The following is a 23,066-nucleotide window of genomic DNA, read 5'->3' as shown; positions in this document are numbered from 1 at the left end:
CATCCTCCTACCTGCTCTGCCTGTTGCTGATCCTTTCCTTGTCAGGCTCTGTCACGAGGAGTCTACGGCTCGGCCGCGTAATGGCCCGGCCCCTGGGGAACTTGTCCCTGGTTGAAAGAGCACGGGCCTGGGAGTCAGAGAACCTCTTTTTTTTTTTTTTTGGTACTTTATTAGACCTGGATTCTAATCAGGGCTCTGCCACATACTTGTTGCGTGACCGTGGCGTCTCTGACTTAACTTTTCTGGGTCTCAGTTCCCTCATCTGCAAAATGGGGAGTCAATCCCTGTTCGCCTTCTTTCTTAGACTGTTAGCCCCATGTGGGACCTAATTATCCTGTATCTACCCCATTGCCTAGTACACAGCTTAGACACAGTAAGCACTGAATAAATACCATAGCTTTATTATTATTACTTTTTCTTTATAGCTTACTGACCACTTTAAAGATTTCTCACACACAACACCAGAACTATGGCACTGGGGACAGAAATCTAAAGCGGCTGAAGACCCCAGTCATCTGGAGGAAGGACTGAAGCTGACTGGAAGAGAGAGTGCTGGGAAAATTTTAGAACACCAGCCAAGGGAATGGAAGGTTCGCTTCGGAGTCTAGGGTCCTGAGTTTTAGTCTGGGGTCCGAGCTCTAGTCTCAGATGGCTGGCTGTGAGGGGCTAGCCAGGCTATCAAACCACTCTGTGTCTCAGTTTCTCCCCAGTGCCTCAGCCCTCTCCCACCTCCCAGGTATTTCATGAGGAGACAGGAGACCCCAGAGGTGAGACAGCAGAGCTCTTCAGAAAAGAGGGAAACAGTGTGGCCTAGTGGATAGAACACAGGCCTGGGAGTCAGAAGGCCTAGGTTCTAATCCCTGCCCCGCCACTTGTCTGCTATATGACTTTGGGCAAGTCACTTCACTTCTCTGTGCCTCAGTTCCCTCATCTGTAAAATGGGGATGAAAAACTGTGAGCCCCACATAGGACATGGACTTTGTCCAACCTGATTATCTTTTATGTACCCCAGAGCTTAGTACAGTGCCAGACACAAAGTAAGCACCTAGCAAATAACCCCAAATAAGGGCCGCTACAAGTCCAGTGGCCGATCTTAGAAACTCAGGGAAACCAGCTAAAGTGGGACAATCTGATCCCAGTCCAGAATGGGGAGGAAGCCCCCACCCTTTCCTACCTGGGTTTCCGAGTGCCATGGAGTCGTAGATGAGCTTGCAGGACTTCAGCAGAATGGCGATCTTCTTCTCAGGGGAATAGGCCTTGTGCATGGTGGTGAACTTGTGGAGGATTTTGTCCATGATCGCCACCTCAGGAACACTGGTGGTGACCCCGAGGTCGGTGGTGGTCGTGGCCAGGATGACCAGCTGGTTATCCTTCAGGAGCTGGAGGGTCCCATCCTTGTGGTGGATGTCCTTGAGGAACGAGTAGATGGCTTCTTTCAAAGGCTTCAGGACGCATTTGTACAGTGCTGACTCCACGATCGCTTCTGTGGGGTAGGGGGAGGAGAAAAATGTGGAAACCAAGTCAAAAGGAAGCCAGTACAATGATCTTGTTTCTCAATCTCTCCTTGAGCAACACCCCATATCTTCTCCCTGCCACCTTCCACACCCCCTTGATATCTATCTATCTGCATACAGATACACACACATATGGCCCACCTTTCAGCTCTCAGAGGACCAGATGTTGAGGACTGAGGCCTGGGAGGTATGACCAGTAGGCCTTCATGTGGCCTCAGGCTTGTGGGAAGGGAGATGCCTGAAGCCTCTGAGTCCATCATCTTCCTGCCTACGGCCCCCCGGGCCTCACTGTTAGAGGCTAGGGATCATTTCTACCAACACTACTGTCCTTTCCCACAGCACTTGGTATGGTCCTCTCTGCACAGAGTAAGTGCTCAAGAAATATCACTAATTGAAAATAGTGTGGCACAGCCCTGGTGCAGAGGGAAAAAGGAGCTCTGTGCCCATGAAGAAGGGTGAGTTCTCAGTCTAATGCCCAGGGTAGCAATAATGACCATGCTGGAAAGCAATGGCCACCAAGCCTATATGTAGATATATGCAGATGCACATATGTTATGTCTTCGTACACACACACACACACACACACACCTGACCCCAAGTATGATCAGGCTGAACAGTGCAAGGAATCGGGCTGAACAATGCAAGAAAGGAAGGCATGCCCTTTCCCCCACTGCAGGTAGTTCACTGTGGCTGGCCCATCAGGGATGCTCACATTAGTGCCCACCTGAGGCTACCACCACTTTTCCGCCTCTGGGACCCCAGGGCAGGTCCTGAGGTGGGAGGTTTACTGCTAGGCAAACCCTGCTGACTCTCCAAGAAGATCCCATTCACAGTCTGGGGTCCAGGCCCTTCCATAGGATCTGCCTGTCTCCATGAGGAAGGCCACCTACCCTCCGGCTCTCAGGGGACGCGGTGTCGAGGACTGAGGCCTGGGAGCTATGACCAGTGGGCCCTAATGAGGCTACAGGGCTGGGGGATGGGAGGAGCCCGAAGCTTCCGATTCCATCACCTGTCTGCTCAAGGCCCCCCAGTCCCCACTGTTAGAGGGTAGGGGTCATTTCTACTAATACTATTGTCCTCTCCCAAAGTACTTGCTACAGTGCTCTCTGCACAGACTGAGTACTTGATAAAAGTCACCGATTGAAAATAGTGTTGCCCAGCCTTGGTGCATAGGGACAGAGGGAAGAAGGAACTCTGTACCCATAAATAAAGGAGGGTTTTTGCCCTGGAGCTCAGGGTGGCAGTAGTGACCACGCTGGACAGCAGTGGCCACCCAGCAGGTCTGCAGTGGCATCAGCCCCCACCCAGCAGGGCCTTTGCTAGGGATCTTTCATCTCGAGATTGGAAGTGGTAAAGGAGAACCAGAGGCAACTCTCGCACCACAGGCTACACCATCCCCCTTGGATAGAGTCGGCAGCGGCGACTTGCCAAGCTTTCCCGAGGTGACAAGTCCCCAAAATACCCAGAGACCATAAGCACTTTCCTCAGCTCTCTCCCAGTCTTTGTGGGAAGCTCAGAGGGAGGAGAAGCAGCATGGTATAGTGGATACAGCGTGGGCCCGAGTGTCAGAAGGTCATGGATTCTAATCCTTCCTCCCCTGCTTGTCTGCTGTGTGACCTTGGGCAAATCATTTTACTTCTCTTGGGCCTTAGTTACCTCATCTGTAAAATGGGGACTGAGATCAGGAGCCCCACGTGGGATAGGGACTGCGTCCAACCTGACTTGCTTGCATCCACCCCAGTGCATAGTACATTGCCTGGCACATAGTATAAGCACTTAACAAATACCACATATTACAGTTATTATTATGGAGCCTGGCACAGGGGGAACCATACCAGTCCCCACGTCAACCTAATGCCAGCCCTGCTCGCTGGGTTAAGATTTCCAGCTCCGGCTTCCAACCCCACCCATCGTGGCATGAACCAGACCCTGCCTCCCTCCCGCCACTGGTCATCTCGCCCCCCTCCCTCCCTAACAACAAGGGGACACGACTGGTTTACGGACACTGACCCAGTCCCTCTTCTGAGTGCAGGGCCGGATCGACCAGGGACTTCAGCTCTGTGCTCTGGAGCAGGTAGCTCTTCAGCTGGGTCATCATCATGCGGATCTCTTGGAGCATCTCCGTGCTGGAGCTCTGCTTGGACATCATGTCCAGGCTGTATACCCTGTAGTCTTGCACCAGGTTGCCAAAGTACGAATTCTTCTCCTGGGCCAGCTCTACGAGCTTCTTGTGCAGCTTGCGGTTGTGGGAGAGGAAAGCGGAGAAGACGTTGGAGATGTTCGCGAAGGACAGCCGGTGCTTGGCCTTATCCAGAATCATGGAGGGCTTCTTCTTCACCGAAGTGCCCAGGGGGTCGGCGTCTTCTTCCGTGCTGCTGGTGGAGTAGGAGTCCTGCTCACTGGCGAGGGCCAGGGTCCCCAGGCTGTCTGTCAGGGACAGGGCAGAGCCCTGGAACTCCGGGGAACTCCAGCGCTGGGGCTCGGCTCTGCCTCTCTCTCGGGCCGAGCCCACGGTGGGCTGAGAGCCACTTTTGGAAAGGGCCTGAGGAGGCCGGGCTCCAGGCTGCACAGGGGTTGGGGGCAATTCTGGCTTTAGAGAGGGGGTCAGGGCGGGGGCGGGGGCCAGCTTCTGGGTGTTTCTCTTCTTCCTCGGAGGTGGGACTGGGGGAGGTTTCGCTGCCTTCTCTGGGGCCTGTGCCTGCGGTCCAGAGAGGTCCCTCGTCCCAGAGACCCGGGCCTCCATCTTGTTGTCCTTCCCTGCGGCCCTCCGGTTCTCATCCCCAAGGGCGGGGGTCACCTTCCCAAGCAGCAGGCTGTTGGGGGTCTCCTCGGAACGGCCGTCTGGTTCCCCTTCCCGCTGCTTCCCTCTGGCCGGAGGTCCCTCTCCCGTCCCGATGGTGTGCCTCTCCTCCGAAGACCCTTTCTCGGACAGCCGCCTGCGTGGTGGGATGGCAGGAAGGGAACAACTTTTCTCCAGGGCCGCGGGGAACTGGAACAGTGGGCCTGGCTCCGGCCCCTCCTCCTTCTTCATCTCCTCCTCCTGGACCTGTCCTCCGTCCTTGGAAGAGAGCTGGTCCCTTCCTCCGGCCGTCCCGGGCTGCTTGCAGAGTTCGGTGGGCAGTTCTGGGGCATGAGAAGGGATGAGGGGGGAAGCAGGAAGAGCCAACGGAGGAGAAGCAGCAGGAAGAGAAGCCAGGGGAGAAACTTTAGGAGGAGAGTGAGGAGGAGGAGGGCGGGACAAAGGAGGAGGAGCCAGCTGGTGGGGAGGAGGAAGAGGTGGAGAAATAGGAGGGGTGGGAGGCGGGGGAGGGGGCCGCTGGGGAACACACTTCGAAGTCAATGAGGTACAAAGGGAGAGATCAAAGTTCGTGCCGCTTCCTTCAGTGGGAGGGTCCTCTGAGGGGAACGAACTGCCACAGTCCTCTATAAAAATAGGATTCACAAACCACAGCCTGTCATTTCCAACTGACAGCTCGATTTCACATGAACAGTTTGCGTAATCTGGAGTGGATCTGAGGCTGTTGGCCCGGGCACCGGCAGCGGGCTCTCTCGGCGTCTCGGGGTCTTCTCCGACTCTTCTCCGATGGTTTAACGAGGAGTCCCAAAAGCCTGCGGAAAAAGTAACAGGGGTGAGAATGGACCCAGTTTCCCCTAAACTGCACCACCGAACTGAGAACTGAAGCGGCGGTGTGACGGTCTCTCCAGGGCCGTGGGTGGGGACAGGGTGGGTGGGTGGGGCAGGGCGGGGTGCCCGGGGGTAGGGCGGGGAAAGGAACTTTGACAAACGACTTGCTTGACTTGCTTCACTTCGCAACTTTCTTCAAAAACAACCCTGTCACTCACAGCACTTCCTGTCCTTAGAGGTAAGTCAGAAGCAGCCACCTCAGGCAGAGCATCTGTGGGGTATCCAGTTGTGGAGTGAGAGTGACAGCATAAAACAGAGGAGGATGCCCTGAGTTTCATACAAAACACCTTGGGCCCGCTGACCCTGAATCCCAGAAAACAGCAGCTCAGAACTTAGTGGGGGGAACTCTTCCACAGTTGATACTGCCCCTTCGCCAGTCCCCTGCCGGGGGGGCTGTGGAGGGTGGGGTCCACCCCCTTATCCAAACAGCCAGCCCCGTTCCTCAGGTCTTCTCCATTTCCAGACATCCCCAGGAATCTCAGGGGGCCCAATCCAGTGCCCTACCGGTAAATCAGGTAGATCTGACCTGTACCTGCTCTCAGTAAAAGCGAATCCACGGTCTTCCTCAGAATGCCAACCCAGTGTCTGTGGCGCCAAGAGAATATTGGTACTGAGCCATCTCAATGGGGCACTTGCGCAGACTTAACTTTCTTGCAACCAGCGCCAGTATGCTAAGCCAGGCATGCTGGGATGGACACACAGGCTGGAAGGTTCATTCAGTCGTATTTAAATTATTTACCCATTACTTCATCCTGGCATTTTTTACGCTATCTTTTTTATCTGTGTTTAATCGAGCCATCACTCGTATTTACTGAGTGCTTACTACGTGCAGATACTGTACTAAGGGCTTGGGAGAGTACAACACAACAACAGAACAGACACATTCCCTTCCCACAATGAGCTTGTTCTTTCTCCTGCTCCCACTCTTTATAAATGAATTAGGCCCATCTTTCCCCAGTAGATTGCACACTCCATGAGGGCATTTTGCTTCTGATGTACTTCCCTCAGCAGCTGGTACAGTGCTTGGCTCACAGTAAGCTCTCAATAAATACCGTTGATTGGCTGATAGACAAAGGGATTATGGGGTGTAGCCAGTGGGGGCCACCAGACTGTGATGCTTTTCTTGGAGCAGGTGTACACCAGTTTCAAAGGTATTGTCAGTATGGAAAATGGCAGAGGGAGGGCCCTGTTCTTCAGAAAGCCTCAGCTGGTGGAATCAGGCCCAATGAAAATCCCAGCTTGACAGAACCAAAATCTACTCTTTTAGATAATCTCTCAGACTTTGTTCTAGTAACAATAATAATAATGATAATAAATTGTGGTATTTGTTAAACACTTTGCGCCATGCAGTAACCTCATCTGTAAAATAGAGATTAAAGCTGTAAACTCCATGGGGGACAAGGACTGTGTCCAACCTGATTAGCTTGAATCTACCCCGGCACTTAGTACAGGGCCTGGCACATAGTAAGCACTTAACAAATACCACAAACAACAACAAATGAAAGGCCAAGAACTAATGGCCTAAACCCCAAACTCGAAGGGTTATATAATGGGACCTTGAGCTTAATCAATCAATCAAATCAATTGTATTGATTGAGTGCTTACAGTGTACAGAGCACCGTACTAAATGCTTGGGAGGGTGCAACATAACAATATAACAGACATGTTCCCTGTCCACAACAAGCTTACAGTCTAGAGCTTAAGCTGCATGACTGTTATGGGAGAAAATGAGGGTCCAGTTCATTCAACCTGCTTTGGCACAAAAATAATTAGCTCCTTACCAGAGACCCCAGGTATCCCAAGACAGCTGGCTGGCCCACGCTGAGCCTTCCTCCTCTTTCCCAGTCTTCGCCCTCACCACCTCCAGCCCACAGGAGTATCGGGGAAGAGGCAGTAGATCCCTGTTTAACCTTTAGCTTCTCTTGGGCTGGGAATGGGTCGTGAGTTTAGCGCTTTGTACAAGGTGCTCAGTAGGTAGTAAAAGTAATATTAATGCTACCACTACCTTCAGGATGCCCCCGGACGTCATTTGCCATTTTGCAGAAGTGTGGCTGGGCCCCCTCAGACTTGAAGTGCTTCTCCAGGAGACTCTGACCCCACCTACTTGTTTTAGAGAGACATCGCTTTCCCTTCCCAGGGCTGTGTGAAAACAGCCACCATTTCTAAGGATGAAGAGGGTGACCGCTGCTTTGGGCTATGCAGCCCCCTGCTGACTCAGGTTTTCCAGCCCCACTGTAGCCCAAGTTGAACCCCAGCCACGTCTGAATCGTGTGGACAGAGCCAAGAAGGGGTGAGTGCGACTGCAGAATGCAGCTGATTGGCTGGAAGCCATGAAGCACTTCTTGCAGCCCTTCATGGTGTGGGAGAGGCGTGTCTGCGAAGTGATCCACAGCTCTAAGAAAGGGGAAGCTGGTGGCTTTCCTTCCAGAGGGGAAGCAGAACAGCACCGTATTCTATAATGGGCACTAACAAACCCAACACGCAAAGGAGAAGGCGGCCCAAGAAGCCTTTGATGTTGGCACGTCAGTCTCTCTGGCTGCCGGACTTCCCCTTGGCCACTGGCCACCTCAGTGCCTCTCAAGGAATTCCCAGGACACCCTGCACCTCCAAGGGCCCAGAGGCTTGGGCATCTCCATTACATGGCTTCAATGCACCCCTCCTGACTCCCCTGGCCGGCTGGAGGATTGTGATGAGAGTTCTACCGGGCAGGCAGCCCTGCTGATCGCAACTGGAAGGAGGGAGAAGGAACAGCGTCGTTCATGACTCGGTGCCCGGGGCCATCCAAAAGGTTCAGCTCCCAGCTAGGCATTCCCTCTCTCCCCTGCTCTCCTGCAGCTAGCCTGGCACGATTCAGGTCACAGGTCCGTTAGCAGAGGGGGACAGGGATTTTAGGGGGGTGTAAGGACCAGGAGGGGACAGACCCTCAGAAAAAACTTCCCTTGGAATTCTTTCCCATTAGGAAAATAAATTGCAACCTGAAGGTTTTAGGCTGGCGATGAGGAAGAATATTCTGACCAGTACGCTTGGTTGAAGGATATTGAAATGGGTGATTTTTTTTTTAATGGCATTTATTTATGGGAAGAAGCATGGCTTAGTGGAAAGAGCACAGGCTCTTGTCAGAGGACAAGGGTTCTAATCCTGGCTCTGCCACTTCTCTGCTGTGTGACCTTGGGCAAACCGCTTAACTTGTCTGGACCTCAGTTACATCATCTGTAAAATGGGGATTAAAACTGTGAGCCCCATGTGGAATAACCTGATTACCTTGTATCCACCCCAGCACTTAGAACAGTGCTTGGCACATAGTAAATGCTTAACAAATACCGTAATTATTATTAAGCAGAATGCCCTAGTAGAAAGAGCATGGGCTTGGGAGTCAGAAGACCTGGGTTCTAATTCTGGCTCTGCCATTTGTCTGCTGTTGAACCTTGGGCAAGTCACTTAAATTCTCTGTGCCTGGGTTCCCTCATCTGCTAAATGGGTATTCAACATCTGTTCTCCCTCCTACTTAGACTATGAGCCCCATATGGGACTTGATTATCTTGTACCTAACACCACTGCTTAGTACGATGCTGGCTTGGCACGTAGTAAGTGCTTAACAAATACTATTATTATGGGGTCTTTAAAAGCAGGTTAGAATTTCCTTCGTCTGGGATGGTTTAGACATGGTCCTGCCAGCGAGGTAGGGAAATGGATTCGCTAACTACTCGAAGTTCCTTCCTGCCCTATCATCCTGGGACTCTTTACCCACTTTCAGAAACAACAAACACGACCATCCAGAGTCTCTAGCTCTCTCTAACCTGGATTGTGCGCCCCAGCAATTCTGAGCCCTGAATCTAGAACCTATCTTTTAAAACTCCCAAATACATCTTAAGAGCAAAGCTACCCAGGGGCAACAACAAATCTAGTTTATGGCCCTTGGTCCCACTAGCTGGACACAGGGTCCTGGAGAGGGAGAGTCTTTTTCTCCATCTGAAGCACCAGCTATCTCCAAAAGACTTACCTATTCCCAGATTAGAGATGGTTTCAAGGTCTTTAAAGCTGTTGGCCTCCAATATGGCTTGAGGCAGCCTTAATGTATAGGGCAGCAAATCCCTAAATAATCACAGTGGAGTAAAAAGATGAAGTGACGTCAGAAACTCAGACACTCAAAAGTGGCACTTTCATTCATGCTTACCGTGTGCAGAACACTGTACTAAGTGCTTGGGAGAGTACTATGCAACAATAGTCTCATCTCGTCCTGTCCCTTCCTCATCCAGTTATCTCTTTTCCAAAAATCTGCTCTGGGTGGGGTGACTCCCACCATCCAAGAACAACTAAGCCCTGACTTCTGCCTAAGGAGACAAAAAGATGAAACAGGATTTGCAGGAGTGTTCAAAACCTGTTGGCAGGGGTGCTCCTACCCTGCCTAAAGCCCTGAATCTTTCCAGGGGAAGCTGGGCCCTGTGAATCTTTCTGGATGTTCCAGCATCGGAGACAGGAGCTGCAGCTATGTTCTCTGCGGTCCTTAGTCTTAGAATTTCTGGGCTGGGAAGGCAAATTAGGTGGAGAAAGGGGTCATGGCATCTTGCCTCTGCCACTATTGCTTGTCTGTGGAGACAGTGCTCACCCTGATTCCGGTTCCATCTCTATCTGTGCTCCTTCTCCTCTCTCCCCATCTTCCTGGGGACATGCTTGGGATTGACTCCTGTCAAAGGGCTACTTTATCAACTCTGGAGTGGACATGCAATCAGTCAAGTAATGCCATGCCATCACCCCAAAACCCACATTCTCACAGACCTCTACTGATTTTCTTTTTTAAATCTTTACTTGGAACTCTCCATAGGCTCAAGAGGATTCCGGTAAATTCATGGATAAATTCACAGAAGTTATATTGAGTGACTAGAGGGAATGTTAGGGATTTGATGTGGCACTTATCTCCCTAACTATGAGGATGGATGTCATGGAGGGAAGCCTTACACAGTATCACTTGGCAACCATCCCCCTTGAATCCTGTTGCCATGGTTGGAGGCAGAGCCCTGAGATATTGGCCCAGTGATCTGACCCAGCATTGGCTCTGCTGAATGAGTCTCCTGTTCTAACCAGCGCCAGCCCAGACATAAGTCTGCTGTAACCCTGATGTGCCTGGAAGCGGTTAAAACAAATTCCTCCCTCCCAGTTCCACCCAGATCTGTGCCTTATGGTTTGTCAACCATCAGAAACTATTGGTTCATTTCCTCTTTTTCCACTCCTCTCTGAATCATCCTGACTTGCTCCCTTTATTCACTACCACCCCCACTTCCCAGCCCCACAGCACTTATGTACATATCCATAATTTATATATTTATATTAATGTCTGTCTCCCTCTCTAGACTATAAACTCATTCTGGGCAGGGAATATGTCTGTACGTGTGGGAATATGAATGGAAATGTGTGTTGTACTCCCTTAAGCGCCCTGCAGACAGTAAAGGCTCAATATAGTATGAGTGAGTGATTGACTGGTCAGGATTTTTTTTATATTTAAACCTGAGAAAAAGCGTGGCCTACCTAGTGGAAATAGCGCAGGCCTGAGAATCAGAAGGACATAGGTTCTAATCCTGGCTCTGCCACTTGTCTGGTGTGTGACCTTGGTCAAGTCACTTCACTTCTGTGCCTCAGTTCCCTCATCTGTAAAATGGGAATCGAGACTGTAAGCCCCATGTGGGACAGGGACTGTGTCCAAGCTGATTGCTTAGAACAGTGCCTGACACACAGTAACAAGTGAAAAAAACTAACCATCTGCCAAATGGAGGAGATGGGGGGAAGAAAGTCAATATCTTGTTATTATATTAGTGGAGAGTTAGATCTGGGAGAAAGTTGATGGAGCTGGTGGGCAAGGGAGGTCAAAGTGAATTACAGAAGGAAAAAACGAGACAGAGAAGGTTGTAGGAGGGGGCCTTCTGTTAATAGAATAGCCTGCTTGTCAGACCTTGTCAGCCAAGATGGCAGGATTGTGCTCACTGAAACTTGCATGAGAGTTATTGTCTCAGCTAGCTTGCCATTTATGCTTTTAAGGAAACAGACTACATCCCATTCTCCCCTTCTTCCCCACACAGTTTTTGGTTAAGGGTAAACAAGAACCCCTGATTTTCTTAGGGAGAGAGGGGGCTGGGGAGAGGACAGGAAGGTGCTTTACTACAATGATTGGCAATCCTGGAAAACCCTTCCAATCCCTTTGGTTAGGTCTTAAAAGACACAGAAGAGGTCCCAGTCCTGTTCTGTAATTGAGACAAAGGCACAAAAATGCAGGGGCAAGAGTGAGAGAGATTCTCCAAAAGTGGGTAAGGTGAATTTGCAAGGCAGGCCAGAAGGAGACTAGTCGTTCCCCTTGGGGGAGGAAGACAGTCTGGCTCTGGCACCTCCTCTCCCAGGAACGATAAACTTTTCCTTGTAATTTGTAGATCATCATTTTTCAGAGACTAAGCAGTGGTCCCTAAATCCACTTCCTGGGGCCTCATACTGCTCAGGTAAGCCTTCCCACAGCAAGGAAACAGTCCATAGCCGGTGTTTCTCCTAGCTACCTTTGGAAGGCAATCCTCTCTGTCTAGATCCTCCTCGGGGGTGCCGTGGGAATCCAAGGGAAAAGCTATGAAATTGAAAGAGGAGATTTTAGGCAGGTGGAGGTTTCACATAAGAAAGGGCTTTCCAGGAAAATCTTTCCACATACTTGCATTCTGGACCTCTTGATGACAGGGTGGAGAGGAATAGAGTTGAATGGTGCCTCATACTGGGACTGGACTGCGTTTCCTAACAACCCCCTCTCCCGTCGCTTCTTTCCTTATCCCCTCCACTTTTTCATTTTGTAAAAATTGTTATGACACTATACTAAATGCTGGGGCAGATATCAGCTAATCGGGTTGGGCACAATCCTTTGTCCCACTTGGGGCTCACAGTCACAGTTCCCATTTTATAGATGAGGTCACTGAGGCCCAGAGAAGTGAATTGACATGTCCAAGTTCACCCAGAAGACAAATGGCAGAGCTGGGATTAGAACCCAAGTCTTCTGATTCCCAGGCCAGTGTGCTATCCTTCAGGCCATGCTGCTTCCCCTTTAAATATATATATACAATATAATAGTAATGTATTTGTTAAGTTCTTACTATACACCAAGCACTGTTCTAAGCACTGGAGTAGATACAAGGTAACCAGGTTGGACACAGTCCCTGTCCCACATGGGGCTCACAGTCTTAATCCCCATTTTACAGATGAGGTAACTGAGGCATAGAGGAGTTAAATGTAGCCCAAGGTCACCCAGCAGACAAATGGCAGAGCTGGGTTTAGAACCCATGACCTCTGACTCCCAAGGCCTTGGTTTTGCCACTAGGTCATGCTGCTTAAATGAAAGTTTGCCCTCCTGGACCAAAGGCCCAGGGGCACCTAACCCCAAGGAAACTGGCATCTGTCTCAGCTACCCTTTAATAGAGGGCAAATCCCTTTGAGTAAAGGCTGATGACAGTGAAATCCTATCTACAACGAGGCAGACTGGGCTGGCGCTGAACTGGCAGCAGGTAGGAGGGAAGAAAGGAAAAAACTTCTCTGCCACTGATTCCATGGAGTGGGTAAAGTCCTCTCTGCCCCATCCCTCCTCAGATGCCACACTCTCTGGGTGCGCACTTGAATCTTAACGGAGCCCACATACTTCATTCATTCATACAATCATATTTATTGAGCGCTGACTGTGTGCAGAGCACTATACTAAGTGCTTGGGGGAGTAAGATATAACAATAAAAAGACACATTCCCTGCCCACACGAACTTACAATCTAGAGGGGGTGGCAGTGGTAAGCATGTGGCTCACTTCTACCCACTGGGTCTGCCTGACTGCCCAAGGTGTCCCCTGCCTGTTCCTTTAGACAGCGTGTGAGGAGACAATAGGACCAGGATCCTGGTCTTTGAGCCATGTGCAACTCCTACCATCTACCTTTCCCTCTGTCACCAAGAATGGAGCAAGTTGTTTTTAACTTTGCTTTTTCCAGACACCAAAGTGGCCCAACCCCCTTCCAGTTAGGTGTGGCACTACCTACAAGCAAGAGAATGAACCGGTTTATCCTGAAACCAGTTATTAATGGATCAAGCGGCATGGCCTAGTGGAAAGAGCATGGACCTGAGAGGCAGAGGACCTGGATTCTAAACACAGCTCTGACACTTGCCTGCTGTGTGACCATGGGCAAGTCACTTAACCTCTCTGTACTCCAGTTTCCTCAGCTGTAAAATAGATATTAAATGCTGCTCCCTTCTTGTCTGTCCGTCTCCCCCGATTAGACTGTAAGCCCGTCAAAGGGCAAGGACTGTATCTGTTACCGATTTGTACATTCCAAGCGCTTAGTACAGTGCTCTGCACATAGTAAGCGCTCAATAAATACTATTGAATGAATGCTTATATTGTGAGCCCCATGTGGGACAGGGACTGCATCCAGCCTGCTTAACTTGTATCTACCTCAGGACTTAAAACAGTGTTTGACACATAGTAAGTGCTTAACAAACATAATAATAATAATATTAATGATAACAGTAATAATACTAATCAAGACCAGCCAGAGTAATAGTCACACAAGTACTCTCTCCCTAGGTTGTTTCCTGAATTGGTCTCAGACATATAGAGCTACTTCTCCTGGGAGAAGTGATCTTAGATGCCCACCAGGAATTTATTATTCCTGAAAAACTATTTAGATTGTGAGCCCCCTGAGGGACAGAGACCATGTCTAATTCCCACCTGTGTATTCTTCCCTAGCGCTTAGCACAGTGCTCTGAACATAGTAAGCACTTAATATGAACTATTACTACTGTTATTCTGTTGGCTGACCATTATCGATGCAGGCATGGTTGTCCCCCAAGCTACTAAAGAACTGCTTGAATTTGATTGCCACGATCATCATCATTAACATCAATTGTATCTATTGAGTGCTTACTCTGTGCAAAGCACTGTACTAAATGCTTGGGAGAATACAGGTCAACATAGTTCTAGACAGATTTGATGCCTATCTAGCCCGAAACAGTCGAGTTCCACTCACCTACTGACACAGTAGAAAGCTATCAGTTTGAAGACATCCTCAAACACGAGAACGGATCCTTCCAGGTACAGTACTGGAGAGAGACAAGAGAAGCATTTCAGTGACAGCCTATGCTATGCAGGGAGGAGAAGGGCTTGGGGGCTTGCCTTTCCTCTTCCTGTTAACACCAGAACCACTCCTGCAGGCTAGAAGGAAGTCCAAGCTGATTGGCTCCCTGCAAACTGATTTCTCAGAGAAACAGAGAGGGGAAGCAAGTGTGTCTTCATTTTAGATAGTTAGGCCATGGATGGATTTTGGAAAACAGCAAGAGCTCCTGAAATGAAAAAACCTCCTTGAGAACTGAATTCAGAACTGGATTGTTCAGCCTGCCCAAAGAACATCATCTGGACACAGAAGCAAAGGATTCCGGGCTTGGAAGGGAATGCCCCAGGGTCACATCACCCAACTCTCTTGGCTAGCTAGAATAGCACTTGTAAAGCCCCCCGGCAAGGAGATTCCATCAAGTTCACTGGGTGCGCATGGCTTGTCAGTCAAGATCCTCAAAACCTAGCATAAATCCAGTGTTCTCTAGACTTCATATTAGTTCTGCCTCCTTTACTTTGCACAGATGGAGACTGAGATGAGCCCACACCTCACTTACAGCAGCTTGTTAATAGCACAGGTCTCCACCATTAGTTGGTTATGGCATTTGTTAAGTATTTGCTACATATCACACAGTACACACCCAAGACAATACAAGGCATTCAGATTATATACAGTGATGGAGTGCAGAAATTGAAGGAATCAGGAGAAATGGAATAGTGGGGAAGGGACCATATAGCCATAGCCATGAGAGGGGAAGAGATGATCGTTAAGAATGTAAATCCCTCCCACCTCCTGCTTCTGTTATGGTATTTGTTCAGCGCTTACTATATGCCAGGCACTGTACTAAGCACTGGGGTAGGTGCATGTTAAGTCAGTGTGGACATAATCCAAGTCCCACATAGGCCTTACAGTTTTAATCCTCATTTTACAGATGAGATGAGGCATAGAGAGGTGAAGGTGAAGATTTGCCCAAGACCACAGAGCAGACAAGTGGTGGAACTGGGATTAGAACCCTGGTCCTTCTGATTCCCTGCTGACACAACCTGTCCCGGTCCCACATGGGGCTCACAGTCTTAATTCTAATTCTAATACTTAATTAATATAGTAAGATTAGACTGTAAGCCCGTCATAGGGCAGGGACTGTCTCTATCTGTTACCGATTTGTACATTCCAAGTGCTTAGTACAGTGCTCTGCACATAGTAAGTGCTCAATAAATACTATTGAATGAAAAAAATAAATACTACTGAATGAATTCCCCATTTTACAGATGCAGTAACTATCCACCAGGCTATGCTATTTCTAGAGGGTCATGATGTGCATTGTGGGGGTAGTTTTCAGTGGCCAGTTTGTCCTTGCTGAGGTCGTTAAACTCTGAGAGGGTAGAGTGATGGCCAGAAAAGAACCAACATCTGAGTCGATCCCAAAGAGGCTGGACATCTGAGTAGAATCTTCTCTAAGAATCTTCTCTATGCAGAGGCCTTGGCCAGCTTGGGCTCACGGCTGTGCCCTGAGTAGGATTAAGCACAGGACAGGACTAAGGATGGGTCCTCTAGAATGTAAACTCATTATGGGCTGGGCAAGACTTGCTGGATGCAGAGCACTGTAATAGCTGTAATAGTGTTACAGCACTGTAACTGTAATAAATAAGCTCGTTGTGGACAGAGAATATGTCTGATACATTGCTATATTGAACTCTTCTAAGCGTTTAGTACATTGCTCTGCACACAGTAAGCACTCGATAAAATATTGTATTCTACTCTCCCAAGAGCTTAGAACAGTGCTCTGCATATAATAATTGCCCAATAAATACCATTGATTGATTGACTGAGATGAATGGATGTAGAGGAGATACCCAGCTTTAAAATAGATAAGAGATTATGTGTTTTGACGTTTGATTCTGATACATCCTTGCGGGAAGCAGGGAAGTGGTTCAGATTTAGAACAAAATGTCATTGGCAAAAACCAAAATCCCTGCCCCACCCCTGGCAGAATGTTTCTTCTCATTTGTCTCCTCTGTACTTCTCTCTTCCGCCCTCTCTATGTGTCTATCCCCTCTTTCCTCTTCCTTTCCATATTATTTCACTTTATTCATTTTTGTTCTTTTTCTACTCTGCTCTATCTCCCTTTTCCCTTTGCACTACTCGTCTTTCACTTCACATATGGGGGAGGAATTCATCAGGAGAGGCCCTATGAAGGAGATTTGATTTTAGATAGGCTGTGGAGATGGGAAAAGATTAGCTTGGGAAGAACACAGTGTGAGCAACAGTGTGGAGTGGGGGAAGAGGTGGATCAGCAGAAGAGAGAGGGCTGTTTGAGTGTCTTAAAGCCAAAGGTCAGGAGAGTACTTGATGCAGAAAGGAATGGGCAACTGTTAAAAGCTTCTGTGGAGTAGGAACGTGTGTTCAGAATGACGCTTTAGAAAAATAATCCAGGGAGCAGAGTGAGGTATGGATTGCAGAAGGGAGAGACGGGATGAGGCAGGGAGACCTGTGAGGAAGCTGATTTAACTGAGGAAGCTGAGGAAGCTGACCTGAGGAGCAGCATGATTTAGTGGATAGAGCACGGGCCTGGGGAATCAGAAGGACTTGGGTTCTAATCCCAGCTCCGCCCCTTGTCTGCTGTGTGACCTTGGGCAAGTCACTTCACTTCTCTGGGTCTCAGTCATTGCACCTGTAAAACGGGGATTAAGACTATGAGCCCCATGTGGAGCAGGGACAGGTTGGGTCCAGCCTATTCATTCATTCATTCAATAGTATTTATCGAGCGCTTACTATGTGCAGAGCACTGTACTAAGCGCTTGGAATGAACAAGTCGGCAACAGATAGAGACGATCCCTGCCGTTTGACGGGCTTACAGTCTAATCGGGGGAGACGGACAGACAAGAGCAATGGCAATAAATAGAGTCAAGGGGAAGAACATCTCACAAAAAACAATGGCAACTAAATAGAATCAAGGCGATGTACATTTCATTAACAAAATAAATAGGGTAATGAAAATATATACAGTTGAGCGGACGAGTACAGTGCTGAGGGGATGGGAAGGGAGGGGGGAGGAACAGAGGGAAATGGGGGGAAAAGAGGATTAAGCTGCGGAGAGGTGAAGGGGGGGTGGTAGAGGGAGTAGAGGGAGAAGGGGAGCTCAGTCTGGGAAGGCCTCTTGGAGGAGGTGAGTTTTAAGTAGGGTTTTGAAGAGGGGAAGAGAATCAGTTTGGCGGAGGTGAGGAGGGAGGGCATTCCAGGACCGCGGGAGGACGTGGCCCAGGGGTTGACGGTGGGATAGGCGAGACCGAGGGACGATGAGGAGGTGGGAGGCAGAGGAGCGGAGCGTGCGGGATGGGCGGTGGAAAGAGAGAAGGGAGGAGAGATAGGAAGGGGCAAGGTGATATAGAGCCTTGAAGCCTAGAGTGAGGAGTTTTTGTTTGGAGCAGAAGTCGATAGGCAACCACTGGAGGTGTTTAAGAAGGGGAGTGACATGCCCAGATTGTTTCTGCAGGAAGATGATCTGGGCAGCGGAGTGAAGAATAGACTGGAGCGGGGCGAGAGAGGAGGAAGGGAGATCAGAGAGAAGGCTGACACAGTAGTCTAGCCAGGATATTAACAAGAGCCTGTAGCAGTAAGGTAGCCGTTTGGGTGGAGAGGAAAGGGCGGATCTTGGCGATATTGTAAAGATGTATCCGGCAGGTCTTCGTAACGGATAGGATGTGTGGGGTGAACGAGAGAGACGAGTCAAGGATGATACTGAGAGACAGGAAGGATGGTCATGCCATCCACGGTGATAGGGAAGTCTGGGAGAGGACCGGGCTTGGGAGGGAAGATGAGGAGCTCAGTCTTGCTCATGTTGAGTTTTAGGTGGCAGGCCGACATCCAGGTGGAGACATCCTGGAGGCAGGAGGAGATGCAAACCTGAAGGGAGGGGGAGAGGACAGGGGCAGAGATGTAGATCTGTGTGTCATCTGTGTAGAGATGGTAGTCAAAGCCGTGAGAGCGAATGAGTTCACCGAGGGAGTGAGTGTAAATGGAGAACAGAAGAGGGCCAAGAACTGACCCTTGAGGAACTCCAACAGTTAAAGGATGGGAGGGGGAGGAGGCACCTGTGAAGGAGTCCGAGAATGACCGGCCAGAGAGATAAGAGGAGAACCAGGAGAGGATGGAGTCCGTGAAGCCAAGGTGAGATAAGGTATGGAGGAGGAGGGGATGGTCGACAGTGTCAAAGGCAGCAGAGAAGTCAAGGAGGATTAGAATGGAGAAGGAGCCATTTGATTTGGCAAGAAGGAGGTCATGGGTTACCTCAGAGAGAGCAGTCTCGGTAGAGTGGAGGGGACTGAAGCCAGATTGGAGGGGGTCCAGGGGAGAATGGGAGTTAAGGAATTCTAAGCAGCGATTGTAGATGACTCGTTCTAGGATTTTGGAAAGGAAGGGTAGTAGGGAGATAGGGTGATACCTGGAAGGGGAAGTGGGGTCAAGAGCGGGTTTTTTTAGGATGGGGGAGACGTGGGCATGTTTGAAGGCAGAGGGGAAGGAGCCATTGGAGATTGAGTGGTTAAAAATAGAAGTTAAGGAAGGGAGGAGGGCAGGGGCGATGTTTTTAATAAGGTGAGAGGGAATGGGGTCTGAGGCGCAGGTGGAGGGGATGGCTCTTGCGAGGAGGGAGGAGATCTCCTCTGAGGATACTGCAGGGAAGGATGGAAAAGTAGGGGGAGGGTTGGTGGGGGGGAGGGGAGAGGCAGAGGGGTGACTTTGGGGAGCTCAGACCTGATTGAGATGATTTTTGTGATGAAGTAGGTGGCCAGATCATTGGGGGTGAGAGATGGGGGAGGGGGAGGAACAGGGGGCCTAAGGAGAGAGTTAAAGGTCTGGAACAATTGGCGGGGGTGACGGGCATGGGTGTCGATGAGGGAGGAGAAGAAGTTTTGCCTGGCAGAGGAGAGGGCAGAGTTAAGGTAGGAAAGGATAAATTTGAAGTGTGTGGGGTCGGCTTGGTGCTTGGACTTTCGCCAGCAGCGCTCAGCAGCTCGAGCATAGGAGCGTAGGAGGCGGACAGAGGAGGTGATCCAGGGCTGTGGGTTAGTGGAGCGAGAGCGGCGGAGGGAAAGGGGGGTGAGAGAGTTGAGATGAGTAAGAGGGTTGAGTTGAGAGCGGAGACTTGATCGTCGAGAGTGGGAAGTGAGGACAGAGCGGCAAGGTGAGGAGAGATGCTTTTGGAAAGACGGATGGAATCGAGAGAGCGGAGGTCTCTGTGGGGCAGTAGCGAAGATTTGCAGGGGGAGGGAGTGTGAGAGATGAGGCAGGTGGAAAGGTTATGGTCAGAGAGAGGGATTTCAGAGTTGGTGAGGGAGGAGATAGTGCAGCGGTAGGAGATGACGAGATTGAGGTTGTGACCGAGTCGGTGAGTGGGCGCGGTATGGTGGAGCAGGAGGTCAGCAGAGTCGAGGAGGGATAGCAGGCGGGCGGCGGAGGAGTTATTGGGTACATCCATATGGATGTTGAAGTCTCCGAGGATCAGAGTGGGCAGAGAGAAGGAGAGAAGGAAGGTGAGAAAGGGGTCTAGGTGGTTGAAGAAGTTGGAGGTGGGACCAGGAGGGTGGTAGATGACAGCGACAAGTATCTGGAGGGGGTGGTAGAGGCGAATGATATGGGCTTCTAAGGAGGGGAAGGAGAGGGAGGTGGGAGGAGGGATAGTGCGGAAGCGGCAACGGGGTGAGAGGAGGAAGTCAATGCCTCCTCCCTTTCCGGTGAGTCTGGGGGTGTGGGAGAAGGAGAGGCCTCCATTGGAGAGAGCAGCGGCGGAGACCGTGTCTTTGGGAGTGAGTTTCTGAAAGGGCGAGGAGGAGGAGAGAGCGGGAGAGGAAAAGGTCATGGACGAAAGGTAGTTTACCTGTAATGGAGCAGAGCCTATTTAACTTGGTATCTACCCCAGCGCTTAGAACAATGTTTGGCACATAATAAGCACTTAATAAGTACCATAATTACTACAACAGGATATGACATGTGCCTGGGCCATTTGGATGGGGAGGAAGGGACTGATCCCAAGATGTTGTGAAAGAAAGCCTTCACAGTAGTTAGAGGCAGACAGACAATTGGAGCCAAAAGTACCATTTTATTTTTCACTCTCACTTTTCTTAACTTGTTTATCCCCATTTAGATTGTGAGATCTTATTATCATGCTTAGCACATAGTGTTTAATACACTTCACCACAACTAATTCTACTTAATAAACTGATAGATTGCTTTGGTAGTCTGTGTTCAAGAGTAATTTAGACAGAAAAGCACTTGTAAGCATCTACTGTCTCATTTCTCATTACAACAACTTTGTGGGTGGGGTAGTAGATACTATTTCCCCTATTTTATAAGTGGAGAAACTGAGTCCCAGAGAGGGTAACGGATTTACCCTAGGGAACCTAGTAAATCAGAATTAGAGCTCACATCTCATAACTTGTATTCGGGGCTTGATTCCCAGACTATGTGAGTCTAACTTTGAATAAAGGGAAAAAATTCAGAAAGGTGTGGTGGTGGCGTGGGCCTTTTCTGGTAGTAATGTGACTTGGATTCCAACTAATCAGTCAATCAGCGGTATTTATTGAGGGCTTGCTGGGTGCAGAGTACTGTAGTAAGTAAGCTCGTTGTGGGCAGAGAATATACCTTATATATTGCTATACTGAGTTCTTCCCAGAGCTTAGTACACTGCTCTGCACACAGTAAGCACTCAATAAAAACGATTGAATGAATGAATGAACATTACCAAGAATCAATCTATCATTGGTATCTACTGAAAATTTACTGTGTGCAGAGCACTATACAAAGTACAATAAATGTAAAGATTGGAAAAAGCATCTATTTATTTATATTTATTATTTAACAAAAAATATTTGGTGAAGGAACCCATAACCATGTTTACTCCAAATTACCTTCCCTGGAACAAAATGATGCTCAACACCACCCTCTCTAGTGAACTCAACTCATTCGCTCCCCTATCCCTTCGTCATTCTCGTACCACTAAACCACAGCCTTGGATCACCTGCACAGTCTACCTCCTTTGCTTTTGTGCATGAACTGCAGAGCGTTGCTGCTGAAATCTAAATATCAGGATGACTTCATCCACTTTAAGTTTATCTTTGCATGCATTAACTCTGCCCGGCAAAATTATTTCTCTACTCATTAACACCTATGCCCATCACTTTTGACAGTTGTTCCAGATATTTAACTCTCTCCTCAGGCCCCCTGCCCCCGACCTCCCCCATCCCTTACCCCTAGTGAATTGATCACCTACTTTATTAAGAAAATTGACACCATCAGGTGTGATCTCCCTAAAATCTCCCCGTCCCTCCTCAGTCCCTCCCCACTGCTGCCCCTTCTTCAACTTTTCATCTTTCCCAGCAGTATCAGTAGAGGAGATCTCCTCTACCCCCACAACCTGAGCATCCAACCCCACTCCTTCACACCTTATCTTCAACTGGTCGCTCTCCAATGGCTTCTTCCCTACTGCTTAAAAACAAGCCCATGTCTCCTCTATCCTCAAAAAAACTCCCTCCCTTGACCCCACAGCTCCCTCCAGTTATTACCCCATCTCCTTCCTATCATTCCTCACCAAACTCCTTGAGCGAGTTGTTTACACCCACTGCCTTAAATTCCTCTCCCCCAATTATCTCCTTGACCCCTTCCAATCTGGCTTCCATCCCCTTCACTCCACAGGAACTCCCTCCTCAAAGTCCACCAGTGATCACCTTCTTGACAAATCCAACAGCCTCTACTCCATCCTAGTCCTCCTCAAACTTTCATCCGCCTTCGACACTGTCGACTACCGCTTTCTCCTGGAAACATCCAACCTCGGTTTCAGTGACACTGTCTTCTCCTGGTTCTCCTCTTATCTCTCTGGCTGCTCATTCTTAGTCTCCTTTGCAGGTTCCTTTTCTGCTTCCAACCCCCTAACTGTAGGGGGTCCCTCAAGGTAGAGTTCTGGGTCCCCTCTTTTTTCCATCCACACCCACTCCTTCAGAAAACTCATTCGCTCCCATGGCTTCAACTCCTATCTCTATGAGAATGATACTCAAATCTACATCTCCAGCCCTGACCTCTTCCTCTCTGCAGTTTCACATTTCCTCCTGCCTTCAAGACATCTCTACTAAGATGTCCTTAAGCTTAAAATGTCCAAAACAGACTCTGTCCTTCCCCTGACATTCCCACCACCGTAGGCGGCACCACCATCCTTCCCGTCTCACAAGCTGGTAGCCTTTGCGTTATCCTTGAGTCCTCTCTCTCATTTAACCCACATATTCAATCCATCACTAAATCCTGTCAATCCCACCTTTATAACTTCGTTAAAATCTGCCCTTTCCTCTCCATCCAAGCTGCTATCACATTAATACAATCGCTCATCGTATCCCGCCTAGAGTACTGCATCGGCCTCCTTCCTGACCTTCCAACCTCCAGTCCATACTTCATTGCTGCCCAGATCATTTTTCTACAGAAATGCTCAGAACATGTTTTCCCACTCTTCAATAACTTAAATACCACAGTTCTTAAGGCAGTAAGGCACTTCTGAAAGCTGCTGTCTTTGTTCCCTAAAAATAGGTAAAACTTCCTAATTCTTTTCAGTTCAGGGGTGTTAGGGTTCAGAGTTTCCTTTTTGTCTTTCTTTTGTGAGATTTTTGCTTTCTGGCTGAACAATGCCTAGGGAACTGCTGGCAGTTAATGCTTATTAACATATAACCAAGTAATTCACCTAGATCCAGCAACTGTCAAAAACTATCGCAGTGAAAGA

At 49.2% G+C, this 23,066-nt stretch overlaps 1 protein-coding gene across 1 annotated transcript in view; it reads right to left on the bottom strand.

Moving 5' to 3' along the window:
- The window catches only part of RIN3 (Ras and Rab interactor 3), an 86,868-nt gene that overhangs the window by 22,291 nt on the left and 41,511 nt on the right, over positions 1-23,066 (bottom strand). Inside the window, 4 exon segments of the mRNA XM_029071473.2 lie at positions 1,175-1,483; positions 3,525-5,123; positions 9,200-9,291; positions 14,225-14,297. Coding sequence (XP_028927306.1) covers positions 1,175-1,483; positions 3,525-5,123; positions 9,200-9,291; positions 14,225-14,297 — 2,073 coding nt within the window.

The sequence above is a fragment of the Ornithorhynchus anatinus genome, chromosome 1, assembly GCF_004115215.2.
Source record: "Ornithorhynchus anatinus isolate Pmale09 chromosome 1, mOrnAna1.pri.v4, whole genome shotgun sequence".
NCBI classification, from domain to species: domain Eukaryota; kingdom Metazoa; phylum Chordata; class Mammalia; order Monotremata; family Ornithorhynchidae; genus Ornithorhynchus; species Ornithorhynchus anatinus.
Note: the sequence above shows the minus strand (reverse complement) of the source record. Positions and strands in the feature narration are given on the sequence as shown.